Below are 25003 nucleotides of genomic sequence, written 5' to 3'. Positions count from 1 at the left end.
AAGATCCTCTGTTGAGAACTGCTGTCCTTTGCTCATTTCTGTTGAAGTCAGTGGAAAAACTGCCTGTGCTGCCGATGACTTGCTGAACACGGATGGTAAGATGTGTGCGGGTTGGGTTTTTTGCCATTCCAGTTTTCCTGCAGTAAACATCCTCCTTTTTTAACAGATGGGACCATTCCTGACAATTGTTAGCCTAGCTGGTCTATGCGGTAGGTTTTTTTCTCCTTCCCTGCCCTTGAAGTAGGAGGTAGAGCAATACAACATGTATCGCTCTTCCCGGCTGACATGAAGGGCAGATGTACCTGTCTGGCAGAGAGGATTCAGTGTCATCGCAGGAGCCCGAGGTATTCTCAAACTTTACCTCAACGCTGTCACCCTCCAGCATCTGCGTTCGGGTCAGCAGCCTTCACCGTAGGACACAGACTTGGATCTAGTTAGGATTTTAACGAGGAGAGCGCAGAGAAGTTGTTGGTGACTGTAGGAGAAAAGCAAGCAAGCGGGCCATAAATCAGGTCATCAGATGAATTCAGAAGGCACTAATAAAATCAGAGCTTCCAATAAATTTCATTTCAGGCAGAGTAGAAACATTTTCTCAGTTGAGAGTTCAGGACAGATTATAATTTCAGATGTGTGTAAGGCCAATGCAATGTGTCTACAAAAATGTTTGCAGGCAGGCAGCAGTGGCTGGTCCAGCCAGAGTCAAGCCCCCACACCAGTTGTATTTTAGTATGATTGAATAGAAATACAAAAATCTCTAGTTCACTAAGCAAAGCTGAATCTAATTAAATATTTAATGTTTTTTTCTCCCAAATCCTTTGGTTTCTTGCTCTTTCATACTGTGCTATGATGACATTTGAACAACAAATGCAGTCTTGGTAGGTGGGTCTCCTGGTACTGCTTTTTGTATGAATAGCTTGCACATCCCAGCTGAAGTCCAGATGCTGCATTTATGAGGGTTTTTTGTCCTGATCAATTTTTAAAAAACATTTTTCCATCCCATGAAATTAATAGCTACCTGGGGAAATACCAACCAACTCTTCCCCATTCCTGCAAATACTAACCTTTTCCCAGAAGGGAAAGGATTTCTCTTTCCTTTTATTTACCTGCAAGATGTCCTTGCCAGTGCTCAAAACCATAGAGGGTGGAGGAAAAATACAAAGAAAACCTTTGTAAGTGGAAAACTTTACAAACTTAACAACTGTACACTGTCTTCTGAGTATTTATTATACTGAACAAACCCTGCATAATCTTCCCAGGGTCACTGAGTGAGTCATTAGCAAGATGGCATTAAGACAGAGGCATCCTGATTTTTGTAACTACTCTGATTGCTTTAAGACCCCAATTTGAAAGGCCGCAAGTTTGTGCTGGCAGCACAGTCACACAGATAACTTCTCACAGCTTTACAAATTGGTTTTCTTGAAATCATCTCACTACTATGTGCCTGCAGCTTTTTTTTTTTTTTTTTTTTTTTTTTTTTTTTAATAACTTGCCTACATTCTGTTTGGTTTTCAGACTTGCTGCTGTTTTGAGTGTCTGCAAAACCCCAGGGAAGGCAGAGGTGACCGGGAAGCTCTGCCCTGCGCTGCTGGGCCTGCCAGGGAAGGGCTCGGGCTTGGCCTGAGCTGCCGTAGCTGGTCTGCCCCGAACGCCCTGGCGGCACGCGGGGCACCTGGGACCTGCTCATGTGATAGCTCTGGAGCTGCGAGTTGCTATTTCGGAGAAACTATAGGATGCGTCAAGGCAAACCAACCAGCCCAGGACAGCATTTGAGGAGAAAACTGCTTGAAACCGCTTTTGTTTTGCATCTTGCCCAGCTTTGGTGGTTGTTGCAGTTCCCGTTCAGGAGAGAGACTGTTGATGTCCACCTTGGCATCATTAAAGACAAAATTGTTTAAAAGCTGCAGCTATGGCTGGTTAGCCTTGGGCTGCTGTGTTCCCTCTGTTAGTAATGGGGAGACTACTTTTTTTTTTTTTTTTTTTAACATAAAAGAGCTTTTCTTATACTTGTGTTTTTCCTGACACTGTTGACTATTGCTTTCCATCGGCCTCTGTGGCGTCTGCATCCCCGTGTGACCCAGAAGGGCACGGGGGTGGCCGGAGCACTGGTGCCGTTAGACGTGTCCAGCCAGTGCGTGACTCCAGGTAGGTGCAGGCTGCTTTAATATAGACCGAAAAAGCTGATGGTGGAAAATGGTCACTTGAAACCTTATGGATAGAATAAATACAGCAATTTCTAAGCAAAAATATTCCATTGTTTGTGTCCTGGGTGCATATTTGTGTGTCATTAAAATAACTGCTTGTAATTCTTCCTACCCCTTAAGGCCTAAATGAAAATTATTCAAGCAGGTGCGCTTCAGGAGTTACTGCCCCCGGCAGAGAGAGCACTTTTAGCCATCCTGGCTGGCACCTCCATGTTAAAGGCGTAGTTAATTTTCAAGTGGAAAAGCAGCATAGGCTTGCAGCAAATGGCAGCTCTATGTGTTTGACTCTGCATTTCATGTATGCCTCCAATAAAAATCACATCAGTAAAAAGAAATTTAAATTGGCTTCTGCATTAGAAAAATACACATTGAGACATTACAGGTTTGGGGTATTTTTTTTAGTACTGTGTTTTCTTTCATGATGCCTATCTTCCTAAAAGTGTCTTTTTTTTTGGTAAAATACAACTAGGTGCCATTGTATTGTTGTAACATGCACAGTAATTTCAAGTGATTAATACCTTGACAGCATAAACTCATAACAAATCATTTTTATCCATTATCTAAAATCAACTTTTAATTAAAAGAATACTTCATATTTGCTTTGTGATACTAAATTACCCTGATTATTTTAAAATTACGTGTGATGTTGGCACATACTAAATATATAGCATGTATATTTCTGTTGGGCCTTTATTATCTGTCTGAAACATTAATTTCAATTATTAAGCATTAGTAAGTATTTAGGAATGTCCTGATCTGTAGGTCTGCCATTAATTTTGGCAGGAATGATTTTTTTTTTTTTGTAGCCTATATTTTAGAAGAAAAACTGTATTGTATTTGCTCAAAATCGGTATTTTTTTAAGCCTAACAAGAGGGGTTCAGAGGAACCAGAGTACAATTGAAAGTGGGATCAAGCTACTGTGAAGGTTTCATATGGGCTAACCTGACTCTGTGTTGCACTCTCCCGAGGCATGCCAGTTACTTTGATGTTTTATATTTAACTCAGGAGTCTGACAGTCGTCTACAGACACTCTCTCCTTCAAGAATGTGCATATCAACACAGGACTGCAATGGAAATGGAAGTGCACCTGTGTGGCTCGCTCTCAGCCCCCGGCAAGCTGCCTGGTCCCCCGTAAGGCTGATGAAGGCTGTCGCTGTGCCCTCCTCACCCAACGGTTAAAGGCAAGCAGTTCTTCCTCTATTGTACTCTCAGGAACAATGCACTTAAAGCTAGCTTCAATAACAATGAAGTGAGACATTCAGTACATTGGAATATTTTATTTGACTTTACATGCGGTGTTAAAAACCCAAAGAACGTATTATTTACACATCCACAATACAAGTTTACAAGATATCTATACATGTTAAAGTACTCTATAGTATAGAGCAGCTTCATTTAAGGGTTACTTTTTTATGCCGTACCATTAAAAAAGATACAATCTGCGTTTACCTTTGCCACAAATGGATAAAGCATCTTTTATTATTAAATTAACAGAATAAAGACTAGGTTGAATGTTAGAAATTTCAACATAAATACTGAGAGAACTCACATTACCATCTACAAGGCAGCACAATGTTACAGGAGGTTATCAGGGTTCACATACATTTATCTTTCGTTTTCACACAAGTCTGAATTAATATTTGTAAAGTGAATTCAGATCAGTTTTTGTCTTTTGACAACTGAGTACATTTTTAATAGTTATTAATCTTGTAGTGTTTTAGTTGCGAGACAGAAGTGTTTAGGAAGAGAGATCATTGATTTTTGGATCCAGAGGTCTCAGGAAATAAATGTCCCTTACAGCCTTACCATAAAAAATGACTACTTCTATCCTTTATTCTTTGTTCTGTAACAGAGATCCAGTTTTCAGTGACTAACCTTTTCTCCCCTTCAAACAGATAATATAAGTCTCTATCGTCTCTGAAACCCATTGCAGTTATTTGTCCTGCTAATTCATGAATATTCCTCTGCCATGGTTATTTCTATAGTTATGTTCAATAAACAATGTGGTAGTGTGTAGTTTGCAAGCTAAAATAGCCATCTGTGTTGAACATCAGCTGCAAGTGGATACTGTAAAACCTACTAAATGGCTTACACAACTTTAGCAGGTGTTCCATTACCCTAGAAACCTCATTTGATTTCACATTATAACTGTTTGATCCTTTGGAGAGCTGGGGTGGAATGTTTATCATGGCAAGGTGATTTAATGCTGCTGTCTTCTGGGATTGTAGGCTGCCTTTAGTTATCATTAATTATTCTTGCTTTTCATCTTTTTTTTTTTTTGGGGGTGCTGTTGAGAGGTTTTTACACTGGCACTCGGGAAATATGTGCTATAGTGAGAACACTTGACTTTTTTTTTTTTTTTTTTAGTACTTTTATCATTTGCATGAATAAGGCACAAAATGCACAGATTCAGGTAAACTCACACATAATATTTACAGAATATTGTCATTACCTGCATGACTTTGGAAAAAAACCTTACATTACACAACAAAAACAAATTGATTGCACTACTGTTGAGTTTTCACAGACTGCTTCTGCCAGGCCAATTAATGTTTCTTCCTTTCTACTGACAAGAGTCTATCAGAGTGTAGGGCATTATTAAACGCAACAAAAACGTAACCTTCTGTAGTTACACAGGCCTCTGCCAAGCAAATTGTTGATTATTAGCTGCCCTCAATGAGAAGTACAGGGGCTTGAGTTCACAGTGGCCAGGTATTGGATGGGGGAACTGTGAAAGCACAGTAAAACTCCCCCATTCCAGCCCAAAACACTAGATTTGAAATGTACAGCTCTGAATCAATAGCAGCATAACAGAGTTATGAAGAATTAAACATATATGCATTCTTTCACTGGGTGACTTATTTCATTGAGGCGAATCACTCAGAAGGCTGGCAGAGATGCACAGTTCTCCCTTAGCTGTCTCCACACTGAACCAAACGCTGCAGAAGGAAGAGTCATTTGTTTGTTCAGTCATGCTCAATGTAAACAATTCCATAGCATAAAAGATGCAATGGGAATCTAAATACATCCTAGTGTGTACAGTACACACGCACATCCACACACACGCACAGCTTTATCTGTGGCACAAACAAAATGCCACACACATGGACAGGAAAAAAAAAAAGAATGCTACAGTTGGGCCAGAGACTGAATTCCAGCAAATTGATTATTAACCCAGATATTCATTGAGACATTACCATTTTCTGACATTTGTGCAAGAGGCAAGGTGAATGCATACATATTGAAATGTTCACATTTAATGGGAAGGACCACGCTTAACGGCAGTCTAAAATGGAACCCATTTTTCAAGTATTTGCTCACAGATTATTTTTTTTTCCAGGAACTTTTTCAGCTATTTAGAACAGTAAAGTAGCCCCCACCCCATTGTGCTACATGTCTCCTTAGCTCCAAACAAAAGAAATGTAATGACCAGCACTTTCCTTTGTTTTTTTTGTTTGCGCCTAGCAAGTGCACAAAGTCTTGCTATAGCTACATGTGGCAAGACACAGATGTTGCTGAAGTAAAGACAGTTTCTTTGGCCACTTTGTTCTCTTTAATTACAAGCAAGTCTCTGTCTTATGTGTCTCCCACAACATCATCTCACAACCTGTACAGGTCAATGCCACACTCATTTTTAGCACAGACAAGTTCTAGTAGCTGTATTTGTTCAGTGGTCTGACTGAAGTTGTCTGAGGAACGAACGAGGGTTTTGGTGGCACGTCGGGTTTTAAGGAGGGTGTCCTCTTTATTCCTGTACGAGGAAGGGTGCCGTTGCTTGTGTAACTGCTTTGCCTGGACAAGGAAGGCTGGAGGTGAACGCTGACAGGCGTCCCTTGCATGTAGTCCATCTTTGTGCCTGCCGTGGGAGGCATGTACCCTCCACGATTAATACTAGGCTGTCTGGATAACAAAACACCATTTGGTGAGTTTAAGTTTTTAGGAAGGGCAGATATTGAATGCCTTTGTGAAGAATTTTTGTGATAACCTCTTTGCCTTTCCAAAGAGGTCATTGGTACTGCAGGGGTGGTGGGAACGTCCACCCGTTTTGTGGGACTGTTTCTCGGAAGAGTCGATGGAGGAGAGTATAAGGACGCCTCCCTGTTGGGAACTTTAGGTGGGATCTCAGACATATTTCCCATTGGATCCAGCATTAAAGTCTGGTGGGCCACTTGAATATCTCCCATAATTGCTTTGGGATTACTAGTAGTTTCATTTAAGTGTTTCAGAAAATCATTCAGGGTGTTCCTGGAATCAACAGATCTCCTGTGGTCTCTTTTGCTGGATGGTTTTGTAAGTGGGTGATCAAGATGTTGCATCTTTTTGTCTGCCTTGTGCGCATTAGAATTTGAAAAAGATGTGTTGTAATCATGGGTAGCGTTGGGAAGAACGATAGCACTCGGAATATGTCCGTGACTTAGTGGAGAATGGGGTGGAGGACTGGAAGGAAAAAACTGAGGGCTTTTTAGTGGGGTTTCTTTTCGTGAGGCATTGAGATTACTATGCGCTTTGTCTGACTGACTTTTCATAGCCTGCATAGTCTTTTGCTGAAGAACTGGCGTAGATTCAGGAGTGGGTAGTGCAGCTAATTCGGGAGGCTGACCCCTGGGGTCCATCATCATGGACTTCGTATCACCATTGGGCGGCAATTCCTTTCTACTAGTCAACAGGTTTGTGTAGAGCTTGGGTGAATCAATGTTTTGTTGATATTCCTTGACGGGACTATCAAACAACCCGTTCAGTTTAGCAAAACTCCCGCTGGAGTCAGTACAGGACTGAGCAGATTCTGCATCTTTGTGTATTTTTCTGGATTTCCGTACAAATATATCCCGGTAACAGTAAACGGCTACTCCCGCAATAAAGGCTCCCAGGACAAAAGCAGCAAAGACACAAGTGATTAGGACATTCATATGTACCATTTGGTTGGAATCGCCTGATTGTACTTCCCACCTTACACCTGCAAAAGACATACAGTATACAATAAATTAACATGTAGTTTCCAGTGATACATTTCAGAAGAAGGTAGCCTGCCTCAGGGAAGGACAGCACTATCTATTTAAGTATCTGTTAAGAGTTCTGTACCCAGTGTTAGCATAACTCAGTTGGATTCTGCAATCTAAAGCACTGGTGAATGCAAATAGTTTTACAAATAAAAGGTACTATGTTAGTATCGATCAGTCCAAAGGAAGACTGTCCATTTTCTTTGCTAATGAGGATTGCTTGTCAGTGCTTCACTTCCTGTATTATGCTTGGTTATATACTGTACTCTATTGGTTTAGTCTGTCCCCAAATTTCCTTTAAGGCTCACAAATAGGGGCTTGGATGTTATTAACATTAACGATTTCTGCTAGAAAATTGAGGTTAGAAGGTGTTACTTGGCCAGACAGCAATTAATAACTCATGGACGGATTTCTTTCTCAATTTCCTGCCCAACTCATAAATCAGTAGCAAAAGAAAGACAGGATTATGCAAATGTTGTGTAAAACTGTATAATGTACATACTGTGTTGTTATAACCATGTTAATATGATACTGTGCAGAACATGTCAACTAATACATCCATAGTTTGCTAGCCGTGGAGTGGCACACGTTGCAGTATGTAAGTGTAGAATTTTCAAAGTTCAATACTATGTTATTCTATTAATGCGCTAGTTTTTCTTCTCTTTTTTAGTCAATAATGAACATACATACTGGTATACTGTTAAAAAACCTTGCAAGGTTAAAAGATGTTATAAGAGATGATTGTTAAAATTTAGAAAACTTTTAGCTTAGACCAAGAAGAAGTTGAATATTGGATTAGTTTGTGATTCGCATATTAATACAGGCTCCCTTTGTTTTTTGAGATTTTTAGTGCAACCACAGACATCTTGCAGCTAAGACTATGTTAGTTTTTAATGAAAGTAATTCTGTTAACTATCCCTAAGGATGTTAAAGTGAAAGAGCAAGAGTGAAGGAATAGATTTGCTTTTGTTAGAGGCGAGGCCTTTGAACATTAACAATGTTCAGGGTTATAGGTTTTAATGGCACTGCGCAGAAGAAGAAAAAATCATGTGTAAAGTTCACTAATAGCTATGACACAGAATATGACTGAGAACCAAGAGCAAATGATAACAAAAATTTAAACAAAGCAAAATGGAAAATAACTGCAAAAAATTAAAATGACAAATGCACTGCCATAATGGCTGATAGGAAACCTGATATGTTTTGGTGAATGGTAATAAAACAGGAATGGTTTTTAGCTGGTGGGATTTTTCAGTAAATACAGAATTGTGCAAACATGTCTGTCATCTGCTATTCTGTGTACTGGTGAAGACTTATTTTAAGTTTTGGCTATGAGAGTGGAAGCTTTGGTTTCTTTAGCTGACTGTGATATTGTCCTGCTGAACTGAAATCTTTGCGGCTGTAATTTGAGTTTCACTTAGCTGAAAGAACGGCTTACAGAAAGATGAATTACATGTAGTAGATGCTTCTTTTAGTGTTCAGATTAAAAACTGTGTGTGCGTGTTTGTATGTGTGTGTGTACTGAGATCCTCTGTAAACTCGCACTCGTCACCAGAGAATAAATATTCAGTGTGTCCTTACTCAGATCTGAACCACATTCTTTACAAACCTGCTGCAGGCAGGAGGCGTTTGGGGTGTGCCCCATTTATAGCACGGATCTGTCAAGTGGGTTCTGCGATTTATTTCCCCTCTCCTGCCCCAACCCCCAAAACATTAAATTTATTTTAGGTGCTGCCTGTAAACAATCATTCTTGAGGACTAGTAATCTTATCCAAACTAGACTGGTTTGAAAATGAACAACCAAAGTGCAGGTAAGGCTGAATTTATTTATTTTTTAACCCATACAGAACTCCTGCTGATTTTGATGGGAACTTTGGAGCACCCCAGGAAAAAAAGGCTGAGCTTATTATCTGTGTTTCCCATTATAAGCTCTAAGCATCACTTTGTACACCAGATAAATAGACATGAGAAACATGATTGCACTGTCTGCATATTCACAGGAAATGGATATAAAATGTAGCTCAACAATCATGGCTGTTATGTTTAAATCTTAGAAAATGCTGAGACTATCAGGTTTCCATTCAGCTGCAATGTATTTTCCCTGGTAAGGCCTTACCCTTTGGGACACCTGATAATGGATCAGAATAATCAGAAGTGTTTGGGTCATCTTGAACTACAAATTTCCGAGAGCCAGTCACTTTAGGTTTCCAGGAACCAATCACTTTAGGTGATATAACTGGGATACTTGCCATTGTGGTAATGGAAGCTGAGGAGAACTCCATGTCTGTGGTGGCAAACAGATTTTTATTAATGTGTATTACAGTCAGGCTTTCCTCAGTGTTTCATGGCACATCTAAGCTATAGCTGGAGACAGTATTTAATGGGAGTTACATGTCAGAGCAAAACATGACCCCTACACTTTCCAGAAGTACAGAGGGCTGATTAAAATCAATCAGTTCAAAACTTTAAGTACAAAAAATACATTAAAACATCAACAGCTGCTAGACAAAAAGCCAGAGAAGTCAAACATGAAAGCAGTGCAAAAGTTATAGTAAGCAATTGGTGGAGGTGAAAAGCACAACTTACTCTACTTAAGTGCTATATTGTTCACTGGAGACAACATACTTTTTGCTGTCTTTTAAATATCTTCAAAAAAAAAAAAAAAAAACCCAAAAACCACCTTGGAAAGACACATGTGCATGACAGGTTACTCCTGAGAAACCAGATCAGCTCCATGAGTGCTATTACAGTCTACCATGAACTGCTGAAGTGAGCCATTTCTTTGGAGGGAGGGGAAGGAATTTTTTTAACCTCTATTTTATAATGGTTCCTAAGGAACAAAGTTGTGTAGATTTGGGTTCCCCTTTAGTATATTTGCTGAATGGAATCCCTATGGCCTAGGTGGAGATACCCATGAGGAGGAGACAGACCGAATCAGGTTTACAACCCAGAGTCTACTTTGTACGCTCAAGTAGCATTTTGTGTACGCTGGCCAGATTGGTTTAGACATGAATGTCTGTGGCTTGAGATCTGACTAAGAAAAGTGAGTACTCAAAAGGATACTAATGCAGGACTTGAAAATCAGGTTCAATTATATCTGCATCCTAAAATACCACTTTGAAAATTCAATTGATAAAGTAAACATCCATGCAAGCAAGATAGCATTTTCCTGTAACGCAATTTTGTTTTGCTTTCCTAATGACTCTCTAACCTACATTACGGTAAATAAATCTGGGAAATATTTGTTTCAAACATTACTTCTTGTCAAGCTACAGAAGTGAAAATATTATCAGAAACCAAAACAGAAAATAATGTTTTGTTGCACTCTTACAAATTAAACATACAAGCAGAGTCTTTTCAGATCTAGCAATCGGCAATGTGCCTTCAGTCTGAAACCAGAGACCAAGTTCTAGGAGGAAACACTGGAAAATAAGGGCTGGGGCTTGCTCCTGTTGAAGTCAATACAGGTTCTGCTTTTGAGTTCAACAGAGGAGCATTGGGTCCTGTCTCCCTGAACACCAGGGGCTGACAGTGGAAACACTGTTAGAAAAATCATTGAAGGAGAAAAGGATGTGAAAGTCCATCTGACAGCAGTGCATCAAGTTTTCTAATCCACCTTTGTCTACACAAGTTCTCATTCAGCTACAAAATTTGTGATGTTAAATTATTTCCATTAGCACAAACTCCTTAAAACATTTCAAAAATGTAGAAATACACATTTTGGGAAATGTGTATTTGTGCAAAAGGTTTGCTGGGAAAGAAGGAAAGAGGAAAGGAGAGGTAAGAAGGAAGATGATGATATTTTGCCATTCATCTACTAGAGATGACCAATAGGGGCATTCACAAATGCATGGCTGGGGATAAGAGTAAAGCTTAGTGGACTTTCGTGCAGTGAAGATGTCATCTATGTTAATCAGGCTCTTTGATAAAAGATGTCTCAGTAAATAATGAGCTGTTAACATGCGACTACACAGGGTGAAGTGCTGAGTGAGAAGAGTCTGACTATCTTTACCATCAGTGGGAACATGAGTAAAAGCACAAAAATGGAGGATTGCCAACTGTGCAAAAGGAAGGAAAAAAGGGCTGAAAATGCTGAACTGAAGGAAAGTAAAGGTCATTAATTCAAAAAAATTAAAAAAAACTAACCAGATGTTGGGTCGCCAAATATTTTGTAATCTGGTGTAGCTGTAGTAGGCAAAATTTCTAAAAGAATTAAAGGAACAAGTAATCAGTGAAAAGTAACAAAAAGAAAGCAAAAGCTCTCAAACCTGAGTGACGGAAAATAAAAACTAAAATATTACTGGTTTTAAAAAATAAATTCTTCAGTACTTTGCTGTAGACCCCAAATAGTTGTAAATTGGTGAAGGGGAGGAAAGGTAAAACTCTGCCACCCAGGACCAAAAAGCTCAGCTTTGTGAACATCCACAGTAACACCAGGTGATGTGTTCATCATGTTACTGAAAAGCTCATCATAAATTTAACATCCACCGTGAAGTGCAGCCACAAACTAGTGCTGGCACATTATAAGCGAGCAGCAGTGGCTGTGTCTTACCATGGCAGTCCCCAAGCTGCGCTGTGTTGCCGTATTCTACGTCTTGGACGTACCCTCCAGTGCTGTGGTTGTATGAAACAAACAAAGAGAACCTGCAATTAACAGTATTGGTAGGGAAACAAAGGGTGATTTTTCTTTTTTTCTGGAAGCAACAAATAGAAACATTCAGTCAGCTTAGAGATGCAAGAGCTAGTATATGGTCATAAAATTATTTACAAAATGCACAGGTTATGTGAAGTCTTTAAAACTGTATTTGCTTACACCAGGAAATAGAAAAGATCAAATTTTCACGTAACTTCATCGTCCCTTCTACACTGGGACTGCTCCTGGTTTGGATACCGCCATCCAATTATACTAGCTGAAGTTTGCGCTGGCCTGCTACAGTGGTCCCTTTTTAAGGTACAGTTGCTAATGCACTGTATATTACAGGCCTGATTTGTGCAAAATGCCTTTGATATGTATATAGCGCCCTAGCTTCAGGGTGGAGCCAAAATCTTCTCCTTTCTCCAGTCCAAAACATGTGTTTCTTATTTGCGATTGAATGCACCCAAGCCATGAGTGTTCCTGGGAGGGGACACTGCACTGAGCTGCTCAGGCTTACAGGCAGCGATTTGTCACCTTCCTACTTCGCACTGCTCTTCCTACAAGGCTGCTTGTCCTTACACACACGTAAAACTCCCACTGAAAGCAAATCTTCACGTAGAGATTGCAGAATTAGGTCAGACTTTAGCATTCTGTTCCCCTACATAGACAGTACATGAAAAAAACAGCTCTAGAAAAAGGGAGATTTATTAACCGAGTGCAAGGGAACAGGCGTATGAAACAGGCTCTCATGGTCTATGAAACAGGCTCTCATGGTCTATAAAACACATGGTAGAGATGCTGGGCTAATTTGAAAACCAGCACTTACAGCATGCCTGGTTTCACTCTTCCACAAGCCTCATGGTCTAACCAGCCACAGTACGGGTCCCGGGAAGCAATACATGACCTTGCAAGAGAAAAACATGAGGAAAATTCAGGCTTTTTTTTTTTTTTTTTTTTTTTTTTTTTTTTACTTCCTTCCCCAGGGATGGCTGTACCCTTCCTTTAAGGAGGAGTATGGGAAGAGGGACGTACTTTTTACAGGAGCCGTGCCGCTCGCACCGACTCAGAGGAATCCTGACGACGCAGCTGGAGAACGCCACGAACAGCGCGTGGTGCTCTTTGTCCAGCTGCAGGGAAAGGACTCGTCTGTCCTCCTCGCTCTCAGCACTACACCTGTTTTGCGAAAACAATGCAAAGCCATTATGTTAGTAACTGTAGTACTCTGTGCAGCACACACTTACACTGGTAACATTTTGAGTTATTGTCTGCATAGATTCTGAGAAGCGACTTTTTGCATATATAAACGTAACTCACTAGTCTTTGCTGAGTGATTATTAAACAATCCTATGGGTTATCAAATGCTGGCTTCTGGCTCTTATTTACAGCTGGGTGACAATCTCACTGAACTATGTAGGAAAAAATTCACATCCCATTTTCTTTGTTCTCTCAGTTGGCATAAACATCTCAACAGAGCAGAACAGGAGTCCTGTACAGGGAGCCTAATTGGAACGCTTCCGTTCCAAAAGTCTTTACTCCAGAATAAACAAGTTTAAAATGATTAGAAGTGGCTTATCTATTATTTGGTCACTCTTCAGAAACCCTCAAGATAAGCTCACATCATTTCTTTTTAACAGCAGTATATAGTTCTGATATTCAGGAAAAAGTTTGATATTCAGGAAAAAGTTATCTACTTGCAGAAGTATTAGACTGTGTCACTGACGTCACTCGAGTGGAATTGGTTTGTTCACTCAACCCATGAAAAATGGCAAGTACCCAAATATTTTCAGGTTATTCAACACAAGAAACACTGTGGAATGATAAACAAGTGATGATGGTGGTGATAATGAGTTTGTTTTGTTTTACCACCATTATTTTTTAAGCTAGCTACCAGGGACTAGATGAAGAGCTACGTATTTTAGGTGTTCTGGTAATACTTACTTTGCATGATTATAAGCTTCAATTTCTTCCAGTAATACACTGTCATTCAAAGAAAAAGATCTGGTCTTTGCCAAGATTTTAAGTACTACTCCTGCTTCAGAGCCAACAAATATGACTGTGTAGTTCTGGTAGGGTCCAGCAGTATGGTCTACAGCAATTGCCGTCAATCTGTATCTACCAAAACCAAAAGACCTGTCATTAATTATCAGTACGTTTTCTTGTTTTCCTTTTCACATCCATTATTTCTGAATGATGTCATACCTGACACGTGTTTTCGTAAACCAGGGCTCCTCGATGACTGAGGGAACAGCTGAATCCATCAAAGGATGAGACTTGATGAAGGAGAGCGTTTCGTCTGGGAAATCAATGGAGGTTTTGTAAGCCTCTGCTAGGCCATGTTTTGCACAGCAGCCAGGTCTGAAAGGAGAACAACATCGTTTTTCCTCTTGGTATTTTAGTTAATGAGAGCAGGCAGCCTGCTAATAAGCATTCGTATGGTTGAAGTGTAAAGCTCTGCTTTGGTTTTTTACCCAACAAGACACTCAAGAGTATAGCTGATTTAAGATATCTCTTTACAAGGACAATATTATTGCATCAGGAGCAAGAATCTTTTACCTTGGCTTTGGTACTTTGTCTTCAGGTACAGCTGTCCAAACAGAGTCAGGAGTCTTTTGTTCTTTAAATCTCCCTTTGAAGACTTTCTCAATGTCATCCATGCTGAAAGCACACACCGCTGAACCAGGGATGCTGTCAAGCAAGAAAAATCATGGCAAGAACTCAGGCTACAATGGCACCAATCTCAGCGTAAGCGAGAACCAGAGAAGGCCCTTTGATGTGAGGTTGCACCTCTCTCACCTGTTAAGCTGTGTGGTGAACACACCGACAACAGTGGGGACGCCATTGATTTCTATTATGTCTGTGATAGACTGCAGCACATCAAAGTAGAAGAATGAATCCCCAGGAACGGAGCAGTTGAGCCGAGCTTTCAGGAAGGAGGTCCAGTGTTTTTCCAGGACTCTCTGGGACCCCCCCATGTCATTTTTGCATATGCGAGCCACCCGGGAATACACAGCCTGCAAAGGACAAAGAAAGAAAAAGGGAGGCAGGCTTGAGAGCTGCAAGGAAAGCAGTGCTTGCTTCTGGGCTGTTAATAACACACTGAAGATAATTTTGTTAACAGAAAGATAGTTGCCATTTATCTGCAGAGACAGGAAGAAAGTAAACAACGTTTAGCTGCTAGTGCATGGGCATCTTAATGCATCACTGAGCAAATGCAACTCTGCCAGCTTGGCCCCACCTTCCCCCCCCCCCGGTCAAAATCCTATTGTTAGTGAGATTTAAAGACTTTAATTAACTACATGTAAAGGATTTAATAATTTATTATAGAATATCCTTCCATGATGAGGCAAGAGTATTATATGCTGTGTTGGTATGACTGAATTATTCAATATCTAGAAACATGAGAGAACCTTCTTTGAAACCCCTCTTCTGTGTTGTTTTCTGTTGTTTCTTTAATAAGCATGAAATAATACAAAAACAAATCCATGACTTTCCACAAGTGCTAAGGAAACAGCAGCATTAAAAGATGATACCTATAGAGAACTCTCTTAACAGCAAGGCATAGAAAGTACAAACAACTTTATGGCTGAAGAATGCACTGTTCTCCCCCGCTGCCCCCCCCCCCTCGTAAATTATAATGATGGGAAAGCTACATGAACTATGTACTGATCCCCACTTTATATTGTAAACTAGGCTTCTACTGATGCTGTTTTAGGTAGATCTCATTCTGAAAAGGCTTCAGGGCTACCTGATAGCTTACTGTGATGACACCTACCTTGCCTAAATTATTGTGCTCTACAGCAATTTCTCGAAAGAAGAAATAAACATAGTTCCCGTATTCTATGGCATGGAGGAAATGTGGCTCTGTAAGAAAGAGCAAAGAGAAGGTTACTTCAAGGAAGTATTCGGTTGGTAGAAGACACCACTGGGTGACTCGGTGGCCCCTCTGCAGTCCATTGCAGCTACAGTGCGCGCCAGTCCTCCCCACACTTTAGGATGTCCAAATATGGGTGCACTTGAGCTTAAATGAACTCAGAGAGTCTTTAATGTTGACTAATGGACTGTAAAAAGGCCTCCAAGGAATTGCATTTCCGCTAAGTTTTTTTGTTACTGCAGATTCATTCACTGATGCATTTAACAAAGATTTTGCTTTATGGGCATTAAACTGCTTTCTTATTGTGATCATACTGTATCGAACGCCACATATACACTGACGTCATGGCATATGGGTAGAGCATGCTGGCTGTGAATTACCTGACCTTCAGTGCCACCAAAATTACATTCACCATACATATGGGAAACACCCCCCCCCCAAATTACCTTTTATCCATTTGGAATCATACTTTATTGTTCTTAGGGCAGATCCATCCCCCATGCTGCGATAAATAACAGCATCACTTGCCAGGAAATCTGCTACTGTTGCCGAATACAATTTTCCATCTAAAAACAGAAGTTAAACTGTGGTATTAAAAGGCCTTTAATAAGACAGAGAATTCTGACTAACTTGTATTCTTTCCCATTTCTTTACCGCCACTCTTCCCTAGATTGCTCTAACCTATTTATTAACAGTTCAGCTTCTAATCCTTTGGAGGCCCTTTACAGAAATTTAGGATCAGAGGCACCTTGACACCTTTAGCTTTTCAAAGCTTTCTTTAAAAGCCCTCTGGTTCCTTTGGTGTCATTAATCATTTAGACTCATTACAAGCAAAAGTTCTTACCAGCAAAGAGGGCGACATTGGTTTGTCTGGCATCAAACGGGCATCTTGCCAGACCACTAATTTCCTCCCCGTCATACTCTAAGGTATTCAGCTAGAGAAGAAAAATAAATGGGTGGTAGTGTCATTTCTATTTTGTACAGTGGCACAAAAGCATAATACTGGTTTTCCGCAAAACTTAATTTGGCACATTGGCTTCTGTCTGTTTTTATCTCACCTTGAAGCATTCTCCATATAGTCTCACTGGATGTACTTGCTAAAGCATAATTAGTGCAAGCAAAACCACTAACACACTAATGACATACTGTTCAGTGTTCTTACCCGATAGTATCTGCACATAGGATTAAAAGCATTTGTTCCACAGACAAACACCATCTCATCGTTTCTTGGAACAAAGACTTTAATAAAGTTATGGCATTCATCCTGAAAAGAGAGTAAGATATACAAATCACAGACTTCATATACACAATTAGTATTAGTGTTGTTTTCTTCTATAGTGTATAGGATAAACTTACTTTATGTTTGCCTTTCATAGCACAGTTCTCTCTGTCCTGCTGCCTTGACCTCCATGTTAATTTCTGCTTAAATCAAATGAAAAAAGAAAATGACTTCCTTTCCGCAAAAATCTTAAAAAATAATAATAATAAAAAAGAAAAACCTGAACAACCTTCCCTTGCCATCCCGCCTGTATCTACTCACCTTGCTTGGAGTAACTTCCGATTTTGGAACTTCATTTAAGTTTACAGTGTAAACTTGATCCCTGTTTGCAAAGAGAGTAAAAAGATACGGGTGAATTTATTAATCTAGTGGACTTATTTTTGATAAGATAAATCTATTTTATAGATTGTTTTGTTAGACGAGAAACATCTTTGAAACCCTTATGGATTTTCTTTTTTCAACAAAACCAGGAGAAGGTTGGGCATGGGCAGTATGAGATTATTTTTTTATTTTCATTGTTGTGGTCCTCAGGAAGCATCTTTACTTTCCAGTTACCCATCTCTTGTCTTACCTTACTGTTGAAGCACAGCCCAGACTGTAAATATTCAAGTGTTTTAGCCTCATTCCTACATCCCTGATGTGTCAGTCCAAGTTTAAAATGATCAGGAGAGGTTTTTATCAGCGCAGTAATGTAACGAGGGAAAAGGGTATTTGATCATTGGTTTTAGCAAAACTGCAGTAACTGCAGCCTTCAAATCCAATTTTCATGCACTGGCCAAAGATATGCCACATTTCTCTGGGAAGTCCTCCTCCCAGTTCTAATTTTTATCATATTCTGCAGATTTTTCTAAATGAATTTTACACATTAATGCAAAACCAGGAGAGAAAAGAATTTTAATCTAATGAACTGACTAAAGGAAAATTACCTGCCAGCGATATAAAGTGTGTCTCGAATTTTCAACATCAGTTGGAAGTCCAGTCTGTGCTGAGATTCATTGCCTGAAGGGCGTCCTCTAAATACTGGATATTGCCTTGAATCTGCAAGTAAAAATGGGCTACACCATCACTCAGGATTATAGAGCTAAAGAATCAATATACGGCATTGATTAGCTGTATATACTAGGTGTAGAAGGGTTTAAACTAAATTCCTTGAGTAATGTCTTGAATATAAATGAAAAAAAAAAAAAAAAGATGGCTAATGTCAGCAAATGTTCTTTTTTCCTGAAGTTATTGCTGTATTTCTGATTGCTTTTTTAAGAAAATGATTAAGTGCTCTATTAAAGATACAAAGCCAGTAAACACATTTCAATTTGAAAGGAAAATTTTTTTTTTTAAGCTTCCCAAGAAAAAAAAAAACAACGCATTAGAACTTTTCCCCGGTGGTTAGCGCCATTTGCAGATTACTTACAGTGGTAGTCAACGACGTTAATGGGGTCCTCGTCTTCGGGGAAGCTGACGGCTCGGCTCCGGCACAGGCTCATTAGCATCACCCAGGCACAGAGCAGAGGAAGCCTCATGGCTGGGGAAGGCGAGCGCTACCTCTGTGGCAACACTATTTAACTACCTGGAAAACAGGAACGTGCCAGTGAGAGTTCAGCAGCACAGGACAATAAACGTGACTTCTTACTGGAGAAAAAGGGTCTTTTTGTTTTTTTTCCCCCCCCACTTGTGTTTGATCATTGGCAGCAGTGGAATAAATCGGTGCTTATGAAAAGGCCTCTGTATGTACATTGGTGGAAAACTGCTGCATGACATATCCCTGCTCAAAGCTGCTGTGAACCATATTGATGTTTGCTAATTTTTAGCTGGAGTTGCAGGCATTTCGGAGGAAGCTGATGACTGTCAGCCCATTTAATTCGCGCGAATCACAAACAGCACATGCAGGCTGCTGACCTGGCAAGAAAAATTGTCAAACTTGGGATTAGAATTTTAATTAAACTGCAATCTCTTTCCATCCCCTCTATCACTGAATGTCAGCCAATAAAACCTTTTCCCCATAAAATACCTAAATCTTATCCACAAAAAGTCATGACACACACAATCTGTCTGAACATCCATGCAATGTTTTAAATTTATTGCGTGTTTCTAGGCTGTGGCATCATAATACTAAGCCTGACATGCTCATTGCCAAAAACCTTATGTCTAAGCCTCGACACGTGGCACTTTGCCTTGTGCAGTGATTTACACGTGCAAAGCAAGTGTAAAAATGCTGCCTCTGCAATGTGACAGGGCTTGTCACACATGTCGCAAGGGTGGCAAAGAGGCTGCGGGGGGGCACGGTGCTCAACTGGGTTCCCAAGATCTTTCTTTCCTCCTAAATCTCTGCAGCAGGCTAGACAGCGAGTAACTGAGCAGCACCTTCTAGGGGGTTTCTTTTTCTTTCTTTCTTTCTTTTTTTTTTAGTGCTCTGTAGATTATACAGCACATATTATGACAGGACCACAACACTATACAACAAAGCTTTTAAGAGGGGAAGGAAAACAACTTCTCCAACTAAACCACAGGGATATTTTAGTGAGCAGAATGTAACTACTCAAGTTGCAATTTGGGTAGGATGCAAGAAAATGCATCTCAAAGGGAAATGCRATCCTTAATGACCACAAGTGGTCTGGGAAGGGGTTATAATTCCCATTAGAAACCTGGCAGATGTAGCACTGTCCCCCCTCCAGCGATTCAGGGGCATTCATTCAGCCCTGACTCACAGGTCGGAAAGCTTTGAGTCACCAGTTCAATACCTTATAGTTGCTGAAATCACTTATTAAACTGGCTAAACAGGGGAAAACAAACAAACAAAAAAAAAACCAAAACAAAAAAACCCAACTTTCAATTCTAATATTTCGCGAAATGCTGTGAGAGGTACACATTGCCAGCACAGCGTGCCAGGCCTGATCCAGCAAAGTACATAAGTATTAATCATTTAATAATTTGAAAAGCAATTAAAACAACAACAAAAACCCCTTCATAACAACACTTAACCTTTCAGTAATGTTTACTTGGGATGAAAAGACTGCATTTGTTAATTGATACTATGGCTGGCTGGGGCAAGGCTCCTTCCTTTCACAAGGCTGCTGTGCGCTGTGCTAGGCTGTGATACGACTAGCTTAAATGGAGATAATATTGGGTGATGGGGTGGTCGGCGGGGGGAAAGGGGTCTGAAAGCCATCCATTATGGCCTGACCTGAAAAGAAGCATTTTTCTACTCTTGATAATATTTCTGTATCTCCGTCCACCAGTCCAGAACGGATGGGCCGTGCTCTTAGTCGAGATTGATGAGTGCAGTGGTTAATAAACACTAATGATTCCTGGCACTTTCCCTCTGCTCTTCCTTGTCCTGACATGGCCTCTTCAGCTGAAGCATCTTGCGTGAATATACTAATGAGCAAACTTAAAACAAACTGGAATTAATAAAGTTAGTCAATTTAGTTCTTTCTTGTGAAAGCACCATCAGAGCAAAGTCCTGCAGCACAGTGGCTCCCGGACACAAAAACAAATCATTAATGGTTACACAGTCTTATTTTTCTTCTTTTTTTTTTAATAGACAAGCAGGCTCCAACTAGCCAACCCACTGCCGTCTAGGCAGGAGGAGGAAAAGCCGGGGGAGGCGCGTAGGCTGTGAGGTGAGTCAGTGCACAGCAGCGTCTGAGAAGCGCTTAGTGAAAGTTGTCCCTGAAGCCTCCCTTTCCTAGGGAATGGATGAATGAATACAAACGGCGAACGCCCAGGGAGCTCTGCACCGGCGTGACGCACAGGTCTTTTTCTCAGGAGGACAGAGAAGGAGACAGCTGGACTAGATCAGCAACTGATATCCCGCGAGATAAAATGTACAGATTTCTTTATTATTTTGCATGTTAAACTACTGTAATAAAATGACCAGTAGCTCTGATTTCTAACTACACACAAAAAGGCCCTTGCTTTAAGAAGAATTTAAATGCCCTTAACTACCTTTTAGCTGCTGCTTAGCCACAGACTTGAGATCAGAACCACGAAAAAGCGGCTACACTTGAAGAATAGCTGTTCCAAGGATAATCAGAAAAGCAGACTCAATCTAGCCCTTGGAGCAGGGCTTTTGACAGCCAGGTGCATGCTTCTGGTACACACAGATATGCTGGCGCGAAAGACATAATTCTTGCCTCATTCAAACCTATTAATGGAGGCCTCTGCTGGGGCCTATACAAATAACAATGCTGAAGTATCTGTTTGGACCAGAATAGCTGATTATGAAATGCTGGCAATGTCTACCGTCAAGAAAATGTAGGAAACAATCATACCCTGGGCCTGACTTTTTTTTTTTTTTTTTCCTCCCCAGCCAGGATTCAGACCAGTCCTTGATTAATTTCTCTTATGAATTGCATTCCTAGAATTTCTTCACCCATAATTTATGGTTAGTGCAAATTTTGGCAATTACCATGCTGCTATGCTTGGTTTGCAGCTGGGGAACTGAGGCACAGACAAAGGCAGACGCTTCCGGCCGGCGCAGCGGCCCCGCGAGGCCGGCCACCAAAAAAGCCTCCCTAAAGGCGCTGAGCGGCACTGGGTCACCAGCGCTACTCGCCTGCAGCCCCGGCAAGCTGGCCAGCATCCCCCAGGTGGAAAGCTAGGGACAGACCAGAGATCCTGGCATCTGCTCTGTAACTTGTTGTGTCTGCAAGGACAAAAAAAAGCGGTATAAACCTTAACCGTTCGCACAGATCCACACCTGTACAGGGGACAGCAGCCTGCATGGAAAAACAGGCCCCCGGGTGAGTGCCGGGTTGGTCGCGTGAAGGCGAGCAGTTGTCCCAAAGCATAATCTGGCTGATTGTGGCCAGCACCTTTGGAGCTCGGATATGAAACCCATCCTTCAATTCCTGATTGGGGGGAATGCAGAGACGCAGGATATCAGTCCTGGTAAAATATGAGCCCTCCTACAAACAATCCCACGTGAAGGGGAATAGGCCGGCGTTTCTTACCCATTAATCTACTGCAGACTTTGACAACTTATTGGTGACATGCCATCAATCATCTCTGCGTGCTCTGCCATGTAAAAGAGGAGGGGAAGGGAAAGGGCGGCCAGCCAGCCGTAGAGAACCAATACATAAAATAGCTTCAACCCAGACTGATGCAATATCTTTTATTCTCTCTCTCTCTCTCTCTCTCTCAAAAAAAAAAAAACCTTTTTAAAAGTCACCTTAACACAATAAATGCTTCTCAAAAATGCTCAGTGCAGACTGGAGTGTGGTATGGCAAATCCAGACAGAAGTTCAAGGCAGGTTAGAATGAAAAATAGATCCTGAAAGTTAGTTCTCTTGTGGAGAGTTTGGACAGGCAAAGGAGAAAAGGGTTGTGAGCCTAATAAAAGCTGAAAGACAGACGTATAACATTAAAAGGCTTAAATGAGACCGCATTGTTTTCCATCTCCACCGGACACAAGAGAAAACCAGGCTGTTAGGAGAGCTCAAGGATCTCCTTTGGGCTTGGAAGTATGTTTTAACCATGATACTAGAGGTCACTGGGTATTTTTTTTTCCCCTACCAGACTACCTGTAAAAATTTCCAGTGGGACACAGACAAGCCCCGTCTCTACAAAGAGGCCCTCACGTTGGGGGGCCAGGCACAACTGATGAGCAATGTGCTGTGTTTAGTCAATTTATGTGACGTGGTTTCCCCACGATCCCAGGGACTTTGGCAAATCTGGAAATGCCTGTAACCCTCTGCTCTTCACTGCGTGCAAAGGGGTCCCTGAAGGCAATGAATTACTAGTGTGTTGCTCAGAAGGTACTTGTAGCAATTTTGAGTTTGAAACTTCACATTTATAATAAGACAAAGGTTTTTAAAACAACAAAAAACCAAAACTAGCTGCTGCTAGTTCTCGGATGTGCAACACGTTTCTCCGGCCCCACAGCTGGGCTGGCAGGTGGCTCCTCTGCCCAGAAGAGCCCCAAGCAGTGCCAGTGCTTTCCCGCACCGCTTTGGGGAGGCTCACGGTCCCCATACTGGGCTAAACCAGGAGCTGCTCCTCCAGGAGACCACCCAAAACCACACAGCTGCTGGCCTGGCCAGAACAAGTCACCAGGGACTTCACTCGCGACCAAATAAAACTTATGCTCGTCTCCGAATGGGAGCTCACCTGTGTTTATTCCTTTCCTCTATCCTTGTATGCAAAAGACTAGGTATGAATACACTAAAATATATTATTCATTTATTTATTTATTTTTTACAGCCTCAGGGATTATCTTTTGATGTCTTCCAGATCTTTTATGGTCCACAGACCACAGTGTGAGAAACGCCCGTTTAAAAGGGCATGGTTCAAACTCCGGTCTTCACGACGTCAGTGGCCGTTTTGGCCCTGACTCTGCTTAGGGGCTGAGGCCTCGCAGGCGATCCCTCCCTGACGGCACCGGCGAGGGTCGCTGGCCGGAGACGGCTGCGGGCGACAGGCGCTGCCGCGCGCCAGCGGGCAGTACAGAGAGGCAGGCTGTTACTGGATTTTGGGTTGTCCAGCAGGCCAACCTTTTCAGAAGCTAACACACTGAGAACAAAATATACAACTGTGTATGAACCTTCTTCTGCGGTGGCTGGACCTTTTGTAGAAATTTATACGTTGGGTGACTGTGGATGCACCGTGTTATTCAGTTAGACTAGCACCTTTATCCCTGCTGTCCGTGGATTAAAGTAACGCTAGAGCAGTGTCACCCAATGCAGCACCCAGGCCAAAGTGCACGTTGGCAGATGAAACATGAAAACGCAGCATTTTTGTGTGATCCAAACCAAAATACAAGACCAGCATGGCCCAGGGCCTGGTGGCTTGAACTCTACAGAGGCAGTAAGCAAATCCTCATCCTACCTCTATTTTTTGTCGTTTTGGTCCTTTTATGCCTCATGCTGTGAAATAGATAATAATGAGTATTTGCTTACATGCCAACTACTATTCCACATAAAACGCAGCATTTGCCTTACAAATCTGTATCAGTGTCTGTTATATGAGCATCGGGGGAGCAGATGCCCATTTGAGGTCATGTCTACACAGGTTTTCTACTGAGACAATTCCTTTATAGCCTGGCAAGTGCTCCCACAACAGGGGAATAACACCCAGCATCAAGGCACTCGAGTTTTTTTCCAAATGGCATTCTGGTGCAAATGCAAATGTGTTTCTTTTAACGAGGACTGACTTCAGCTAAGTTCCTGAAGGCAGTGCCTGACACAGGGGTTTACTGCACATTTACATCTCGGAGATTGTCTGTGATGTGGTATATCCACATTGTGGAGTTTGGTGACAGCTTGTTTCAGCTAATTATCAAATAACACAGGAAAATAGTTGTGGTTTTAGTAAAAGATGCATACTTAAACAATTCTTATAGTCCATTTTAAAAGTTATAGCATGATTGTGTATAAATCAAAGGGTAAGAAACAACTGTTTCTGTCCTATAAAGGTGCATTCAAATTTTAACTTGTAGTAGTAGCTATACATACTTTTTATAACAACAATTTTAAAGTCTGCAGCTCTGAAGAAAAAATTTAGAGTGTTTGGAGCCATGATATTAATTGAGCATGAAAGTGCAAATAGCAGGTCTGTTATTTTAAGATAATGCTTGACTTCTTTTAAGAATTCTGCATTAACACCTCTTGATCTATTCCTAAGTAAAAAAGATAGCCTAATATTAAAGTGATGAAACCCCACTACTGAGTATCACAGCTTTCATCTTAATTGGCTTACAGTATTGCTGGTTACACTTCAGTTGTTTGCAGGCTTTCAACGTTACGGCAAGTGCACCCCCCTTGCTCTGGAACAAGCTGACAGAACGCCTGCAAAATGGATGGGGTGACTTTTAATGATGCAAATGTTTAGTGGTTGATTAGATGCACTTTGAGGGCTAATTTCTCTTGTGATCAAAAATTTACGTGAACACAAGGTAGTTTCAGCAAGAAAGGGAATAAAATGCTGAGCAAACCAGAAGTGATTACTTCAATTATATTTATTTTAAGCTAATTTTGGAGACTGAACATTAACCACCTTCCTTTTACCAGCATTATGCGGAAGTC

General features: G+C 41.0%; 1 protein-coding gene across 4 annotated transcripts; it reads right to left on the bottom strand.

The window, feature by feature from the left end:
* Positions 1 to 3470: 3470 nt before the first annotated feature.
* Positions 3471 to 18502, bottom strand: SEMA6D (semaphorin 6D). 4 transcript variants are annotated; one of them, XM_026060523.1, is made up of 18 exons: positions 18394 to 18502; positions 17912 to 18023; positions 17247 to 17307; positions 17063 to 17125; positions 16869 to 16970; positions 16551 to 16641; positions 16153 to 16272; positions 15608 to 15696; positions 14629 to 14846; positions 14389 to 14520; positions 14035 to 14190; positions 13774 to 13947; positions 12868 to 13008; positions 12662 to 12739; positions 11752 to 11813; positions 11346 to 11402; positions 9316 to 9483; positions 3471 to 7156 (listed from the first exon to the last, which is right to left on the bottom strand). In XM_026060523.1, the coding sequence occupies exons 1-18, from the start codon at positions 18500 to 18502 to the stop codon at positions 5853 to 5855; spliced, it is 3237 nt and encodes a 1078-aa protein (XP_025916308.1). In that variant the 3' UTR covers positions 3471 to 5852. The 4 variants fall into 4 exon arrangements, with proteins under 4 accessions (XP_025916308.1, XP_025916310.1, XP_025916309.1 ...); XM_026060525.1 differs by lacking the exon at positions 9316 to 9483; XM_026060524.1 differs by lacking the exon at positions 11346 to 11402.
* Between the last annotated feature and the right edge of the window lie 6501 nt (positions 18503 to 25003).

The sequence above is a fragment of the Apteryx rowi genome, unplaced genomic scaffold (assembly GCF_003343035.1).
Source record: "Apteryx rowi isolate R43461 unplaced genomic scaffold, aptRow1 scaffold_17, whole genome shotgun sequence".
Taxonomy (NCBI): domain Eukaryota; kingdom Metazoa; phylum Chordata; class Aves; order Apterygiformes; family Apterygidae; genus Apteryx; species Apteryx rowi.
Note: the sequence above shows the minus strand (reverse complement) of the source record. Positions and strands in the feature narration are given on the sequence as shown.